General features: G+C 36.6%; 1 protein-coding gene across 44 annotated transcripts in view; it reads right to left on the bottom strand.

Annotated features, from left to right (window-relative positions):
- TTLL5 (tubulin tyrosine ligase like 5) overlaps window positions 1–18,521 on the bottom strand; it is a 150,303-nt gene that overhangs the window by 54,834 nt on the left and 76,948 nt on the right. For 37 of the 44 annotated variants that reach the window (XR_015728970.1, XR_015728969.1, XR_015728967.1 and 34 more), the window contains one exon: window positions 14,676–14,827. The exons of 3 other annotated variants lie outside the window; for them this stretch is intronic. Coding sequence is in view for 33 of the 41 variants with exons in the window: in XM_087874036.1 (XP_087730162.1) it covers window positions 14,676–14,827 (152 nt within the window). In the remaining 8 variants the exon portion in view is untranslated. Of the gene's footprint in view, window positions 1–9,001; window positions 9,287–14,675; window positions 14,828–18,521 lie in introns of those variants that run through there. 4 more of the 44 variants (XM_087874119.1, XM_087874114.1, XM_087874112.1 and 1 more) reach the window with 1 other exon arrangement.

Genomic DNA, 18,521 nt, shown 5'->3' on the forward strand with positions numbered 1-18,521 from the left:
AATCCCATTTTGAACCAAATTAACTAATAAATAATAAATAATAAAACCCAGAATCAGAGTCAGCATGAAAATTACCAAAGACCTTTACTAAAGAAGGGAGATTTGCAAAAACTATACTCCTCAATTTCAGACAACAACATACTTTTGACATATGGGCTATGAAGAGGCTGACAGGCAAAAAAACCCAGAAAACAAAACCATAGATTACTGAATTTTAGAAAAGTAAAAAAGCATTTAAAACTCTTTGGGATATATATACTTCATACAACGTAGGTCATAAATCTTCAACATTAATTCATTTCCTTCAGGGTAGCCAGTATAGATCTAATGCAATGCAAGATGTAAAATACATAAACCAAGAAGCATTTTTTTCTACTTGAAAAGGATCTTGGACACCTTGCTAGAGCTCCTCACATTGAGGTGGTGCTCCTTTCTACCAGGACAAACTGGAGGGAACAAGGACTACTATAGCCCCAGCAAAACAGCTATCTAAGAGCCTAATTGATAGGCAAAACTAGAAAAAACCCTTGACACCATGAGCAAAGAAGACAAGTTAAATATAACATTTCTCTATGTACCCCATAAGCTCAAAGGATGAAACTATGTTACCACAAGACTGACTTCCTACCAGAAAGATATATTTCATACATTTTCTGATCATGCATTTTTTTAGTATATTTGAATGCCAGCAAAATCAAAAAGTAATTCCTAGAGGTTTGTATCATTAAAAGATACACAGAATAAGACACTAAGACACTTTTAAAATAACCAGAAAAAAATACTATAGTGCAATAAGTACAACAATGACCATTCATTCTCCAAATGCTCTTCAGAACTAAGATTGAGTAGCCTCCACAAGGCCAACAATGAGGCCAATCTAACAACCATAGCATCAGCTGGCATTTCATTGGACTCAAATCTCAGGAAGGATATCTGCATAATAAGACAGTGAGTATCTCCATGAGGAGCAACAGGTGGGGTTGATATCTTGATTGATTCCTCCAATGGAGAGGCCATTTTGTCTTCTCATATTAAACTGGAAAAGCAAATGCAATGCCTTTAATATTAAAGCAAAACACGGCTGATTCTAGATCAAAGGATAGCACCACAGATTGCAAATAGCAACCTCTGTTAAGGAAGCTGAAATGATCCTTTTGCTTAGTTTTTAGAAAAAAGGGGAGACATGCCCTGAGTAAATTTGCTGGATGCTACATAATCTATGTTCCATATTGGAAATAATGATGGATTTTGCTATTTCCATTCTGAAACAATTCTTGCTAAGTGGTTTAATAAGCTATTCTAGATCCAGGATTGCTTTTATGTCTGTGTTTCTTGGGAAACAAGAAAAATATTGATCAGATTATAGAAATCTGTTGAAAATGTGGAACTGGCATAGGTCTTTGAAATTTTAAGTGGACACATGCAGATTTCACACTTTCTTTGATCTCTGCTTGTATCTTGGCTTACCCCAAAAACATCTTGTGTGGGATTTTCCATATGAAGAACTCATTCTGGAACAACTTTTCAAAGTATAATCTATTCCAGAAGAGGTAGGAATAAGGACTCTTGCTGAGAATGCCATAGTTCTACTAGCTCTAGTAAGGAACGGAGCTTGATTCGATAGCCATCTGCTTGCTTGCTTGCTTCCTTCCTTCCTCCCTCCCTCCCTCCCTCCCTCCCTCCCTCCCTCCTTTCCTTTCCTTTCCTTTCCTTTCCTTTCCTTTCTGCTATGATACTATATGGAGGAAACAGGGAATAAAGGTAGAAATATGTGGGAGATCAGACTTCATGTCATCCCTGTTTTATTGCAAGCAAGAAAAGCTAGACCAAAGACATACTTTTTCTCTTGCAGAAGACAAGCTGTTGAAACATGTTTAGCTTTAACACTTGTTCCAAAAAGAAGCATCACCAAAAGAAATGCTCTAAAAGTCTAGGAAAAACAATCTTGTAACAGACTCCTCCATCAGAAATTTATCCTGAAGATCCAAAACAGAATACTAGCACACATGGAGTATTAAACATGTGCTCGCAACACTGGATTAATAGCTTGAAATAAGGAAGTGAAACATTACAAAGGAAGCCTAAAGGCAATCTGATTAAATGATTTCAGCATTCATTTCCAAAGTACATGTGAATCTGAGGAATCTGAGGCGAAGCTGCTAACTTAATCTCAGGCAGTATACTTTGGAAAGAAAAAAGACAGCTGAAGCTCAAGTTCAGAAGAACTAAGAAGTTCAGGAGAATTTTGTAGGGGAAGGAATGAATTGACTTCAGAATTTGTCTAAAGGGTATATAGCAAGTTAACAGAGGCAACTTTCCAAATGTATGCCAATTACACCTGCTGCAAAGGCAAGCTTGTCTTTTTGCTGGAGAGAAAATGAAAGATCTGAAGCTTTTTAAACCTAATTAGATAAGGGGAAGAGGGCACGGGTAATGCATGTGATATGAAGGGGAGCAGAATGAGAACTCAGGAGTTCAGAACATCATAAATTGCCAAGGAGTAGAAAAGAAAGGAAATGCCAAAAAGTAAGAAGACACCCCAGAACTTTCTACTCAGCCAAAAGTACGTATCTGAGCTTATTTCAAGAGCTTTACATTTTATATTGGTCTATATAAGTTAGAAAATATCTGGCAGGTAAATAGTTTGCTCCAGCTCCAAAAAATATTCGGTTTTTTTTTTAATTGCACAAAAAATACAATTTCAAGACCAATTATGAAAACATTACAGAAATCAAAGTGAGAGATCATCTGGCTTAAGATGTGCCTGGAGGCCGTACGGATCTGGATGGGGAGGAACAGGCTCAGGCTCAACCCATCCAAGACTGAGTGGCTGTGGTTTCCGACGTCCCGATATAGTCAGTTGACGCCATCACTGACTATTGGGGGCGAATCATTGGCCCCCACGGAGAGGGCTCGCAACTTGGGCGTCCTCCTGGACTCACGGCTGTCTTTAGAAGAGCACTTGACGGCCGTGACCGGGAGGATTTTTCATCAGGTTCGCCTGATTCGCCAGTTGCGTCCCTTTCTGGATCGGGACTCTTTACGCACGGTCACTCATGCCCTTGTCACCTCCCGCCTGGACTATTGCAACGCTCTCTACATGGGGCTCCCCTTGAGGAGCACCCGGAGGCTCCAACTGGCGCAGAGTGCGGCCGCGCGGGTGGTAATGGGAGCGACATGGCGTTCCCATGTAACACCTCTCCTGCGCGAGCTGCACTGGCTCCCGGTGGTCTTCCGGGTGCGCTTCAAGGTTTTGGTTACCACCTTTAAAGCGCTCCATGGCTTAGGACCCGGGTACTTGCGGGACCGCCTACTACCACCAATAGCCTCCCACCGGCCGGTACGCTCCCATAGAGAGGGGCTCCTCCGGGTGCCGTCAGCCAAACAATGCCGACTGGCGGCCCCCAGGGGGAGAGCCTTCTCTGTGGGGGCACCTACTATCTGGAACGAGCTCCCCCCAGAGATACGGAGGATCCCGGATCTGCGCACCTTCCGCCGCGCCTTAAAGACCTTACTATTTCACCAGGCCGGCCTGGCCTAATTTTCCCCCTCTTTTATAAAAGATTTTTAAAATTTTAAATATTTTTTAGTATTTATATATTCAATTTTAAATTGGTTTTAAAAGTTTGGGGTTTTAAATTTGTCGGGGCCAAAATTATTTAATTTGATTTTATTCTATTTTTTAAATTTTGTATTGTATGTGTTTTTATTGTTTGGCTGTGCACCGCCCTGAGTCCTTCGGGAGTAGGGCGGTATAGAAATCTAATAAATAAATAAATAAATAAAAAAGATGTTCAGTGTCCCCATCCTATGATTGACTGAATCAGTGGAGAAGAGATAGTAATGGCAATCACTCTTATGGTGTTGATATGTTTAGCAGAATTGATGCGTTTTTAGCAGAATCACACAGTAAACAGCTGCTTTTCTTTTAACTAGCAAAAGCCATATAACAAAATGCACAAAATAGGACTTACTCTTGACTACTAAATGCCTGTTCAACTTTCAATAATTGCCCACTGACCTGTCCTGCTGGGACATATTAATTACTGAGGTCACCTATGATGAAACACATTTCATTTCTATGTAATTTTTGCATCCACTTATGAAATTTGTTTTATAAACTCCACAATGAAAATTCATTCCAACTTTAGTACTCAGTTTCACACATACTGTAAATGTCCGTTAGATCAAGGATTTGCCTATTAAACTGTGTATTTGTTCATTAAATCCAAACTGTATTGTAAATGATGTTATTTATGTCAGTTAATTGTGCAAATTATGAAAACTGAAACAGATGCAATAACATGGATTTAATGGACATTTTGATTTAACAGACTGTTCTGTCCCTAAATAGCTCATTAAATTGGGTTTAACTACTTCAGGTACCAGTAAAAGTGCTGTCTATACATTTACATACTGTATAGAAAATGGGAAGCACTTTAAACAACTGTCCAAGCCTTCCAAAAGATGTGGCTGTGTTAAACCTTTGAAGAAAAGTCTGTAAAACATCTCTTCTATATAATTTGCCCAGATTTCAGATATAGTACTGGGATTTGTATAACATAAGCATTTTTGTGTAAAAATATTGCTTCATAAAATTCAGACATATGTATGAAAATCATAAGAACGTTCCACTTCATATAAATGCAAACCAGTCATTTTTCATTAAAATGCACAAAGACTAATTTTCTCTCATACATACTATCTACTTGTTTTTCACCAGGATTTCAATGGTAACTTCATGCTTCAGATTTCCAGAAGTAATCAACCATATTCCAATTATAATTTCAGACCTACTTCTGTTACAGTCTTTAAAGTCTATCTTACATAAAAAATGCACAATTTTATACTTTGCTCTTTATTGGAAAACATGGATGAAATGTAAGAAAGAGGTAGAAATTATGGAGGTGGTGTGATTATTCAGTGGTTAAAGACACTGGAGAGCTGATAGTCTGGTTTGAGACCTGAGCTCTGCGCAACAGGGTGAGCTCCCGTTACTTGCCCCAACTCCTGGCCACCTAGCAGTTCAAAAACATGCAAATGCAAGTAGCTTAATAGGTACCACTTTGGTGGGAAGGTAACGGCATTCCATGGGCCTTTGGTGTATAGCCATGCTGGCCACATGACTGCAGAAACTGTCTGAAACTGGTTCCCTCAGCCAAGAAATGAAGATGAGCACTGTACCCTTCAGTTGGATACAACTGACAGGGAAACCTTTACCTTTACCTTAAAAATTATGGAGGCCAAACTAAGGAGAGGCGAGTTGAAATCACTTTCTATCTTGCCTCAAAACACAGGTGCGGCAGACAAGAAGCCTAAGGCATCAATCATATATTCAGCCTTTCCCAGAAAGCATATCTGGCATCAGGCCAGCCCCAGAATTTTCAGAACTCTGAAACATACCAAGAAGCCTGGATTTTCTTCTAAGGCCAGCTCCCAGCTGTTCAGTAAGACAGGCCTCCTTTCTTTCAAGAGATTTCAGGGTTCAATTTACAAAATGCATTGTGTATTGAGGGCAAAGAATCAAAACACTAGGCTAGAAAATCTAAGCTGCACAACAGGGGAAAGTGGGACACATTGTGAAGAAGAAAAAACAACAACCACCAAGTGTTAAGTACTTAGCAAATAGATTTAGGATGAGTCATACAAGTGATACTTCACAGGAAAAAAACTGAGAAGACTTGTCCCAAAACAAATTTAAATAATGTAGAAGTGTGTAAAATACTTTATGCTCTTGGCTAATTATTTTCTTCCCTTACCCCTTGCACAAACACTGGCATGTGGAGTAAAGAATGCAGCATTGGAGGACTTGGTTCAGAAAGACTATGCAGGGCTGAGGGAAAAATACCTGGCAGCTGCTAAAACGAAACTTCAAAGAATCCGCTCACTTTGAAATCCCATCAGGCAGGACTTGCCTCTCCTCCCTGTTAACTTTCTAAAAGCCTGTGGGAAACTTAACCACTTCAATGTGCTTAGAAGTTTTCAGGCCTTTCCAAGCAGGTAACAATGAGAAACTGAAGGATAACAGGAATACAAGATATCTCTATTTTTCTCTTAGCAAGAAACAATGTACACGCATATGCCAGTCGGGCATAGGGTTGTGTCTTATAGCAAGGTGATAAAGCCCAGGAATTAAAAGATCTGCCAATAAAGCTAATATCTTGATGCACATTTTCCACTTGCATCTTTCTGAATTTACCAGATCAGGTCTTTTTCTCTTATGACCTGTTCACAGTACTCTCAGTAGCCAAAATAACTTGCCAAGACAACTCTGATCTTGTAATTTCCTGTACTGCCTCAGTAGAATTCAGTGAGTGATATGATGAAGCTCCATCAACATGTTGATTCAAATCCACCTCAGCTAAGAAATTGCTAAATGGCTTTTTGTAAAGTACCAAACACCCTGACTCATTTTCCATCTTTATAGGAGGCAAACTGTCAAGGGTCTACAAGCAACATCTTTTTCAACTAAAACAACAACCCAGGCTTTAGGTCAAATACTGAGGAATCAGGAAGGTTCTTTGGGGGTGAAGGGCGGGGAGACATCAATCATGAATAGCTTTTCAGTATCTACCTCTTGTTTTTCTTCTGCAGGAATTTTTCCCCCTCTCCCACAATATTTCCTTTGCAAATGAGAAGGAATTCCTCATCAATACTAATCACCATGTTAGGAAGTACCAGCCTTCTCTATTAGCACGACAGAGAAGAGATGGTTTAACTAAGTTCAAGCAAGAATGGTTCCCTTACATGCAATATATCACACAGCAAGGCAGATTTAGCTGTCAGGAATGTAGTTTTGGGAGAGAATCTGACAACAAATAGGAATATTTGATGTAAAGTTCAAATATCTAAACCATGGATGTCAAATTCACATCGTCACGTGACATATCGGGACTTTTTTCCCCTTTGTTAAAGCGGGCATGGGTGCGGCCAGCACGTGACACATCTGGCCCACAGGCCAGGAGTTTGACAGCCCTGATCTAAACCATGGCCCATGGTTGCAGATGCAAATGCAAATGCAAATGAAAGAAAAAGGGAGAGTGTAATCCATGTTTTCTTTTCTCGCTGTGATTTTTATTTTTTAATTTAATACTGTTTTCTTTGCATTCCAATATTTTCTTTTTTAACACTATATGTATTTGAATAGTTTAATACATGTTTTTTTAAAAAAAGAATAAATAGTGTTTCCTTTCTTTGTCAGTTCTGCAACTACCTTATGTTCCTGATTCTTCTTCCAAGGAAAGATCCTGCTCAATATTTAGCAATAATCCAATCATAATTTATCTATATTGGTCTATAAACAATGCTTCAAATTTAATGTTATTAAATGTTGCAAAGGTCCTATCACAAAAGTAGGTTTCTTCTCACAAGTAGAGATATTGGACAGACCTAAAGAAATACATGTTTCAGGGTTTTTTTTATCTCTAAAGTAAAAAGCCACCCTGGAGACAGAAAGGCAGAATATAATTTCAAATAGTAGTCACAAGGATGATGATGTGAAAGCAAACTGTAATGTTATGCAAATGTAAAAGATTAATAAAAGCCAGGTATATATAATGGTTGTACATTTAAAAAATGGAGGTTAAGAACTTCAGCATATGCTATAGACAGACCAACAGATAATTTAGATATTATATACAGGGGCAGAGTATTTCTCATTTAGATGACTATAAACATGAATAATATTTACTACATAAACTATTTCTTTTCTTCTGTTCAATCATGTCGGTTTCTCAGAGATTGCCTTGACAAGTCCCTGCAGGTTTTTTGGCAAGGTTTTTCAGAAGTGGTTGGTCATTGCTTCCTTCCTAGGACTGAAGAAAGAGACTGGTCCAAGATCAACCAGTTGGCTTTTTTGCCTAAGGCAGAACTAGAACTCAGTATTTTGGTTTCTAGCCTAAAGCTTCACCACTGCACCAAACTGGGTCTCTGAACAAATATTTTAACAGCATGTAAATTTTTGAATATTTCTGATTTTAAAGATTATAAAAACTAGCAAAACAAATAGTACCAGTATAAAATTGTATTATATCAAGAGACTGAAAATAAGTGCCCAAGATCATATTCCCACAGGATCTTTTTAAAAGGAGGTACTTGTGATATCTGCCATTGTTCAGGTATAACAAAAGAAAGGTGAGATTGGATATAGTGGGCTGAGCTGGTGGGAATAAAGCAACACGAAGTGGTTATTTTTTTTTAAGGTGGGACTCCTGTCACAAAAAAAGCTTATTGACGAATTACAAATAGGTTTTTCCAGAAATCTATTGGACATAGAGGCAACAAGTGAACTGAAGTTGGAGAAAATATCTGGATTACAATATAATGTCCCCTGGTTTGCAGCATCCAGTTCATTATAAATGCTTGCAAATAAGATGTACGTTGACCAGGTGCCAGATGTTTGAGAATGAAATGTGGCAATTTAGGGCAGAATCGGTTGTTGGGAACATTATACAAAGTAGATGACACTATTCCCTTGATATCAACATAAAGATAACTGTAATAAGATTTAGTAGCTCTCGTTTTAAAGTAAGATACTGATAATAAATTCTAATATGAAACCTTTAAACTTTTATAAGTCCTGGTGACCACATGGTCCAGAAACAAAGGTCTTACTGTGAAAAGATGAATGATATGTCTTTGAAAGCAATACAGAGAAATATATTCACTAAACTGTAGAGTGAGCATATTTTATTACAGTTCTTTTGGCAAACGTCCATGGTCATTTTATCCAAAGTTCTTTGTTTATTTAACTAAAGTAATACCTTCATTTATAACTGAGGATAACGAATGGAAAAACCACAACCTACAGTTTACTACAGGGCAGCTTGGCTCTCTCTTCGGATAGCATAATTTTTTTTATGTTACTTGCATCAACAATGCCAAATCTAAACTCATAATATTGAATAATATAGCAGAAGAGTCTGTGTACAAGGAAAAAAAGTTGCAAGTAGGGGCATGTTCTAAGTAGATAGCTTCAAAAATTAACTGCCTTTTCCTAGAATTTTCAGGGTCTGTAATGCTTTAATAGATATAAAGCTAGTGTTTAACAGAATTATCTTTTTAGAATGGATTTGCTCATTGTCCATATAGAAGAAGTAACAGGTACTCAGCCAAGTATCTTGGCTGCCATGTTGCCAAGAGGTCAGGACACAGTTCTAGCCTGTAGCTTCCTATTCCCCTTACAAATGCAGAGCCAGGACAGGACAGAGACCACAGTGCTTCCTAAGCTTTGATACTGCAGGCTCTTTGTATGGCTACAGCTTATATGCCTCTCTTCTTCTTTTCCCTGTGGAAAACAACAGAATTGCAATTTCGCAAAATTAATCAAAAACACAGGCATTTTCAAATAACCAGGGTTTTTTTTTTCTTCCTTAATTCAGAACTCTTTAAATAGCATGAAATATATTTGGTTTCCCAGATTCTCTTCTACCTGGAATATGACTCTGGATCAAGTTATTATATACTGTATAAACAGGAATACATAAATTATTTATTTATTTATTTATTTATTTATTTATTTATGCATGCATGCCTTTCCTCCAATCCTCTCAAAGTAATTTTTGGTTTATGCTGGAACTTTGTGGATGTTTGCCTGTTTATTTGAAGAATAAACAACTGTACCACCAATATAGTCCAAGTCCACAAGTTACAGGTTAAAATATTCCTTTCACCATATTCAATTAAACGTATGAACATATTGGCCAAATATGTTTCAAATATCAAACCCAGCTCAAGGTATACATTGATTATAGCAATAGTCTATAGTTTTGAAACACAAGGTCCCTTTTTGGGAATGTATGAGAATAAAATATAAGAATTTTATTTATATCAATGAAATAAACAGAAGGTTATGCTGGTCTTAAAATGTTGGGGGGAGGGAAATCTTATGGACAGTTTATTTATTTATTTATTACAGTTAATCACAGTTTTTTTTACAGTTTTTTAATATTACAGTTATTAATATTAGCATGGAATATATATATTTATTTCATTCATTTTATCTGGAGCATAATTTCCTTTAACCAAATCTCAACAAAAGTTTAGCAGCCTCATTGTATCTTTACTGTGGAAGAAAATACTTGTTACAATATACACATATTCTCGTATGAGTCTCATACGCACATTTAAAAAATTCATCTATTTAGTTCTGGCCTTAGAAAATTTTTGCTCTAGAAGTACCATATTTAATAGTGTGATTTTATTCTAATATGGCAATATAGTTTTCATTTATCAATAAGTTGTCAGTTCCTGGCCTTGTGCAAGGAATATATAGGAAGGTTTAGAACAGATTGTGAGATATCACCGATGTGTGCATACATACAGGAAAAAGCCAGGCATCTGAACCATGCCCTGACAGTTCAACTCAGAAGGAAGGGTTGGGCTGGAAAACATAAAACTATAAATTCCAGCCAAATTGTCTGAGGCACTCCTTTCCAAATCACTTGAATAAACAGCCAAAGCTTCTGACCAACCATTTTATAATTCATCTCTGGAAGACAACCATTTTGGACGTCAGAACATCAAGCACTAAGCAACTAGCTTTCTCAAATTTCTGTACAGCATAATTAGATAGTTTAGTTGGGTCCAATCAAGACTTGGGAATAAATATCCAGAACTCTGCTAAGGATTTAATGGCTAACTTAAGTCCACTTTTGATATCCATTACAAAATCTCAAGACTGTTTTTCTGAGTTTTATCCTTCAAAATACATGCATAAATACATCTGCAAGGATGGGAAAGTGAGGGTTGGTAATGATTGGGTCAAGCAAGAAATAAAGAGGTAAAAAAAATATTATTTTGCTCTTAGCTGTTACACACATGCGTGCATACACACACGCGTGCTCTATGAACAAAACCATGCATGTATGGAGAAAAACTTTTGGAAGTGGAAGTTATTTAGGGTAGGTAAACTGCTTTGGTGAAAAGGATTAAGGCATCAAATCAGTAATGCCTTCATTTGACTACTGACTATAATTTTTTTAAATATAGTAAGATTGAGTGATCAGCTAGACATTCCTTGGCAAAGCATAGAGTCTGGTACTTATTCAAAACATTTTACACTACAGAGTAATGAATATGTATAAGGAATATTTATTAACAGAATGAAGTAGTCTCCAGAAACACATATTAGTAGGCTTCATAGTTTCTTAAGAGTATCGATACCATGCAAAGTGGCAATTGGAACCGAGGGTAGATTATATGCCTACAGATATAATCAAGACACTTGTGTACAAAAACTTCACCGTTTAAAAAAGCAATAATGTTTCATGATTTCTGACTTAATTTAGAAGTTGGCTGAGCAAATGTTTGTAATGTGACTTTCTTCAGGTATCTGTCTTCTTTCCTCTTTTCTGCATCCCTTCACACCAATGTCATCTGCTCTAAGACCTTCCGTGCCAACATTGTCTTAAAAAGCAAATTCTAAGCAACAACAGCTGAAGTATTAGATACAAGGGAAACACTTTAATTATATGAAGCAACTGCCAATCTAGAAGAGTCAAGGAATTATGAGTTCTTTTCTCCTCCCATTTCTTTTCATGATTTTTGGAGCAAATAATCAATAAATCCATTTTTGAAGATGTTAGAACACCCAACAAAACCAACAAAAAGTGGATAAATTCTTGAAAATCTTTACCTTCCTTGCAAACGCAGAGAAATTATGATATACAGTGACTGCAACACTGACAATTTCTGTTCTACTATAGAACAAACTAAAATTTTTAATTTTAATTTATTTAATGTAGGTACTGCTTGACTCCAACTTGATTCTAGCCATGTACAATAAAATCAACAGACTAAAAACAGATTAAAATAATTATGAATAATCAATAATCTTCCCCTTCCATTTTCGCTCACCTGGCTGTTTGGGGTCATATTGTTCTGATACTGTAAAGCAAAGGAAAGCTGAAGTAAAATCATAAGCACAATTGCAGTCATTTGATTTTCCACTTAGTGACTGCTTCATTTAATCACCGAGTTGATAGTCCCAATTGTGGTTGCTAAGTAAGAACTACCTGTTTTATACAACTGCATCATAGAAGACAGAGCACATTTCAGTTTGCTCTCTGATCCAACTGAAGACCTTTATTGCTCTAAACCAGGAGTGTCAAACTCATGTCGTCATGATGTCGTCACACGATGTATCGGGACTTTTTTCCCCTTTGCTAAACTGGGCGTGGGCATGGCCAGCATGTGATACATCTGGCCTGTGGGCCACGAATTTGACACCCTGCTCTAAACCTATATTTTGCTCCCCCAACCTTTACCCCATATCTTTACTCAGGTACACAGAAAGCATAATAGTAACACACTTAATGTATTTATAAGGTCGAAGTCTAGAAAATTAATTCAAATTGAATCAGTTTTGTAATATCACTCAATTATTCAGGCAATATGTTTCAAAGCCTCTATATAAGTTGCCAGTTTCAATTGTGGTTGCTAAATGAGAATTACCTATTGATAGGAAACAGGATTCAATAAGGTAATTTCAGAACTCACTGATATACTTGATTAGGTAATCTGGATCTCAAGATAAACCTGTTCTTAAAGACAATGCACAGCTCATGAATAATCAGGCTAATAATTTGGAAATACTTTTTCAGTGCCCCTTCCCAACAAACAATTCATTGTCCTGAAAGAAATTCTAAAACAAGTCAAACAACAAGAATCATAGAGATTTGTTTCCTATCTAGGGATTGGGCATGAGGGAAGGGAGTAGAGATTGCTTCAACGTTATTCCCATAAAGACAGTTAATGAACAATAGACCGACATACAATAGCAGTCAATGCACTGCAAGTTTACAGAGGGAGTTTAAGAGGGAAAGAATAGACCCTAACACTTTGATCTGAAATGTCAACAGCAAGTTGAACTGAATGTTAAAAATACTCAGCCATAACTACAGCTGCTAGTAACTTGCAAATTTTTCATTTAGCTAATCTTGCTAATTATTTCTCTTGCAACTTCAGTGTTTCTTATATATGAATACAGGTAGCTATCATTTAGAGACTACAATTGGGACCGGAACTTGTTAAGCAAAACAGTTGGTACTGAAATCACCACTATGCTTACGATCTTACTTTATCTTTCCTTTGCTATAGAGACCTGCAAAGATTATAAATGCAAAGTCTGGTCATAAAGTTACTTTTTCATTAACATCATAATTGCAAACCATTGCTAGATGAGGCAGTCACAAATTGATGACTACCTTTATTAATCTCTTGACCAGATCTTTGCTCTGACCTTGCCTGGGTTTGAAAGGTTATCAGTGAACATCAGGACTTTAAATTAAATCGGAAAGTTGAAAATCATCCTAGAAGAAGCCTATGGCAGATGTTAGAATAAAAGCTATAATTTAATGGTAGTCTCTGGCATGCAGTGAGGCCTCAGATCCACTCCCTAGCATCCCCAGTTAAGAGTTTTAAATAGATAGATGGGAAAGGCTTCTCTATGACATGTTGTCGGAATAGCCAAAACATTATTTTTATATGAATGAGGATTAGCAAATTGAACCAAATCCAAGTGACTTTTGAATGGATACTTTTTCTGAAGAAATAGAAAATGAGTTTGGAAGCACTCCTGTTGCTGTTTCTGAATTCAAGTGATTTTTAGCGGTCATGAAAGTTTTTATAAACTGTATCTGGTTGAACAACTATAATTTTACTTGAAGGAACCATACTTTACTCTAGTTATACTTACAAGGCACTGATCTCAAAAGACAATTTAGAACTTTAATACATCTGGAGTAATATGATATTAGATTGACCACATTATATCCCTTTGCTGCGTGGGCTGCAAATACATTTCAGGGTCTAAGTCAAGCCAACCAATTTCAGCCTTTAAATACTTAAAGGCATCAGGATCAAGTTTTTCAGAAACCTCTTCCTGACATGTTCACGTTTTAAAATTTCTAGTTGGGGTGGAGGAGAGGAAGAGAGACATAAAAGGGATCCTTGGAAATTGATTTCGATTTGTTGCTAGGTAAATTTAAAATCTATACCCACCATTTACCAAAGTTAGCTCTCATATACTGATTAATTTCCACTACAGTATTCCATATTAAAGGAGGGGAAGCATTTACATAACTGCTTAGGGTCACAAAAACTACAAGAAAAAGTGTCATTTGTAGACAGATAAATCAACTTCAGACAAGTATGCCTAATCCTATTGGCTGCTCTTTGAACAGAATACCCTAATGATGACAATGTGAAAAGGCAAGATTCTTGTTCGATTATTTGTTTCAAGTGACTAGATTTTACATCTTGAGGAAAATACATTAATACCAACTTTGCTTTTTTTGTTATTTATATAATGAGCAAAATATATAATTTCTATATAATATCAGTAAAAAAACAAATAGATAACTCTCATATCCATTACGGAATTAAAGGCTGCCTTCATAGATCAATTAATCTAATTCAGTCATAGTCTTGCAAAAAAAGTAATATTCGGAAACTGTAGGTTTTTGTGGCTATTTATTGGTAAAATTCCTTCTTGGTGGTGCCATGTGAGCCAATATATGTGTGCAAAGGTTTCAATACTTATGTTGCTAACTTCTTCAAGAAGTTAGCAGTCAGCAAATAATCACATTCTTGCACATTATATGAGCAAAATGCTAATGGGGCATGTGGATATGATTCTAAAACATACATATTTTTGGTCTAATTGTTTCTCTTACCTCAGTGTTAAAGATGCAGGTCTGGTATCGGGAGTGCTGCTGTGCGTTTGAAAAGCCCAAAATGAACCTCCTGGGTTGAGTGGTGGACGGTAACTGGAAGCAGTTGCATTTACTTTATTAACGGCTCCATTTATCATATTTAAATTTGTCAGCTGAAGAGGAGAATAATGCAAGCTTTTTAAAAGATTCAACAAGACAACAAAAGTATCTCATCATGAATTTTCACTGAAGGATTATATAATTAATATATTGTTAAAGAAACAGAGCCAGTTTACACAGCAAAGTAAAGACTTTTATTCCCGCTGATTTCACACCCGCAAAAATGTGTGTTTAATGAGCCATATGAAAGTTAGCAATCATAGTGTGATATGTGAATATATGATTTCATCATCTCAGAAGAAGCAAGAAAATACAAGTCATCGACAAACTATGGTTATTTTCTGGAGTCTCGTGGACTCACAAAAAGGCAGACTCCTGTATATACAAGTGACACCAAATCTGGCTAAGCAGTAGCAAAAGTATCATTAGCAACATATACTCTCAAAAAGAAGCTGGCACAAGTATTTTCAGTATTTTCATTAATTAACAAAAAAAGCACATGTACATACATACATGGTCTATCAGACAATCAAAATTAATAGTCATAATCTATCAAACGTATGATTAGTATAATCAGTATTCATTTCTGGCATCATTGTTCCAAAGTCTTTTCTTGCCCTTCAGTCAACTTCTCTGATTCTACCATCCCAGGTTCAGAAGATTATTTATTTATTTATTTATTTGTTATTTATTGGCTGCCCATCTTACTGCAGGATAACTTTGTGCTGCTAGTTAATACATATCAACTATCTGTTGCTATTGATCACATATAGATTTTTCCTTCCAATGTTGTATAATAATTCTTTTATCCAGTCCTCATACCCTAAATTCTTCAGTTCTTGATATCTTCACAAATTCGGTATACTGGAGACATATCCAAGAATACATTAACCATCCTGTTGATTTCAGTCCAAACTGGAGACCATATGAGTTAACATTTCAATTACTGAATTGCAATTGCAATGAACTCTTTTTAAACACAGGCATCCAATATACATAAAATATATTTTTGTATTAACTTTATTTTAAATTAAAAAGAAATTCCTCTCATGTTATTAAGGCAACCTTCCACTGCTTTATTAGCAAAGAAGACTCAAGCTTGTTATTCCACATAACATCTAATGTCAACTTCATCAGCTTTCTTCCCCTGTCTATAAAAATATATTATTGGCTTAGGAACCACAACTTTTTCTTCAAACGTCCAATCAGTGTGGAACCTCAAAAATGGCAAATAAGAATGAACAACTCCATTATTCTGTTACTTGAGATTAAAACACTATAAAGAAACATTCTGAGATAAATTAAAATTAAAGGTTTTTTTTAATTCTACAGAGTTTTAAAAACTCTTCTTCAATTGAGTTAATTCAAAATATGGCAATGAAAGCAGAACAATGAAATACATTCCAATTTAATAGTAAAATATTTATCTCATCTGAACAGGGAAAAGATGCACTCATTAGTTCTTTCTTCCCTGACTAGCGCCTGTTCCTTTCCCAAAAATCTGCTTCAGAGAGTTAAAGGACCTCCTAAACCAGGGGTGTCAAACTCACGTTGTCACCGCGTGACATATCGGGACTTTTTTCCCCTTTGCTAAACTGGGCGGGATCAGCATGTGACTCATCCAGCCTGTACCCCGCGAGTTTGACATCCCTGTCCTAAATGGTATGTGAAGAGAGGTTGGGGAATCAAGAATTGTCAAAAATTATCCTCCTCTCCCTTTTATGCCAGAAGAAATTAGAGCAAAATATCACCTGAAAACACTACTGTGTCAGCATAAATCTTGCCAATGCATCTTGAAAAATATATTTTAAATTTTCATCATATATTACTATTATATCAATTAATATAATTATGTATTTATTCTAGTCCAAGCCAAGGAATAAGAATATGGGATTTCAGTGCCTTACCCAACTCCTTACTTTTACTACTTTTCAAAAAAATTCTAAGCTTCTTAAAAACATGATAATAGTATTATTTAAATCATAAACCATGCCATCATTTGGCAATACTTCTAAATGAAAATCAGATTTTTTTCTGCATTGTACATTTGATCATGCACACTGCCTTCTGATTTGGTCATAAAGTCCTCTATTTCCAGTAAAAAAAAAAAAGAAAGAAAGAGCTTAATTAGACCATCTCTTTCTACATTACTTTCCATTGTTAAAATTCTGTTTGTCTTAAAGCTGTCTTTCACACTGGAACAGGTGTGTAAACAGTTGAACGTATGGTGGGTAAGGATGTTTCACACATTCCACACAGACAGGTGTTCAACTTACAGCAGACTTAAATACAGTCATTGGAATCAAAAGCAGACATCAGAGCATACTGGCTTATTTAAACCAGCCCATCATGTTTCTTCAGTGTTGATAGTTATTCTTCCACTCCTTGATTTGTTTCTGCTTCTATAATTAACCTGCCAGCTGAGTAGATTCCTTGGGGAACCAGTAGAATAATTCACATCTGTACAGCAGAGCTCTGCTTTGCTGACTGTGACTTTCCATCCTCACCATTTGATGTGCCTTAAGGTATATAATGAGCATACCATATTTAATATAGCTTTGCCTGAGTTTATATGTAAAGGAAGAGTACAAAAGCAAGACAAAAACAACTTTTTTGCATGGGGAAAATAGGATTTATAGGTTTTAATATTTATTTGTGTTTGTTAGATCTCTATCCAGACCTTTTTCCAGGAGTTCAAGAACATTCACATATTTCATTAAACCATTGTAACAACAACCCTGTGACCTCGGTACAGGTAGTCCTTCCTTACCACTTGTTCACCAACTGTTCAAAGTTACAACGGTACTTGAAAAAAAATAACTTTATGGCCAATTTGCAGTATCCCTCAATCATGTGGTTACAGTCAATACACATTGTCCTGGGTTCTCTCTAAATTTTTAGAGCAAAGCAATTGGAGAGGAAGGAATTGGAAGAGAACAAGATGTTTGCTCTTCTCCTTACCAAAAGTAATGCGACTATGCTGGCACTCAGGACTGGGAGCTGAAGATATGCCACACAAACAGCCTACTCTCTTGCAAACCCTTCCTCTCCGACCTCTCTACTTTGGGAGGTGGGAAGGAAAAAAGCCAAGCAATTTCTATAGGCAATCTCTCTTTTGTCTGACCTTTATCTTCCCTTGCAGAATGATGAGGAGAGAAAGGGATTACAAGAGAGTAAGCTGTTTGCTCTTCAACATATTGAAAGCAATACTGTCATATTGGAAGGTTTTATAATTTTTGTATTCATTCATTTCCTTTTGTGTAAGAGTTCAATAATGGATTTCCAAAATGTTTTTTAAAAAAGTGTTCCCAACCAACGGAGACCAAAAATTTACAGGTAGTTCTCACTTTTATTATGAAACTTATTTGCTGCCCATCTCATATCCAATGACTCTCCAGTAATTAGGACTGGAATTGCCATTGCTAAATAAAGCAATTGTATCACTTAGTGACAGAAATCCCAGCAGTCCCCATTGCCATTTTTAAGTGAAAATCACAGGTTGTTAAGCAAGGATCTCCTTGCAACTTCCTGCTGGTTTCCAGCAAGCAGGAAGTCAAAGGCAGGATGTCACAAGTCTGGGTGGCTTACAAGCAGGCCAGCACGTGGATAACAGGATGAAAAACGGGGTGGGGAGTGACTGTTGCTGGGCATGGGAAACTGCTCAGGAAGCTGCTACAATGCCGCACAAGAATGGCCAAGCACATGCTTCAGAGTTCAGGCTGGAAGGTGCTATGGATGGACATGCAC

This window comes from Pantherophis guttatus, chromosome 1 (assembly GCF_059756535.1).
Source record: "Pantherophis guttatus breed Tessera chromosome 1, ASM5975653v1, whole genome shotgun sequence".
In the NCBI taxonomy this organism is placed as follows: domain Eukaryota; kingdom Metazoa; phylum Chordata; class Lepidosauria; order Squamata; family Colubridae; genus Pantherophis; species Pantherophis guttatus.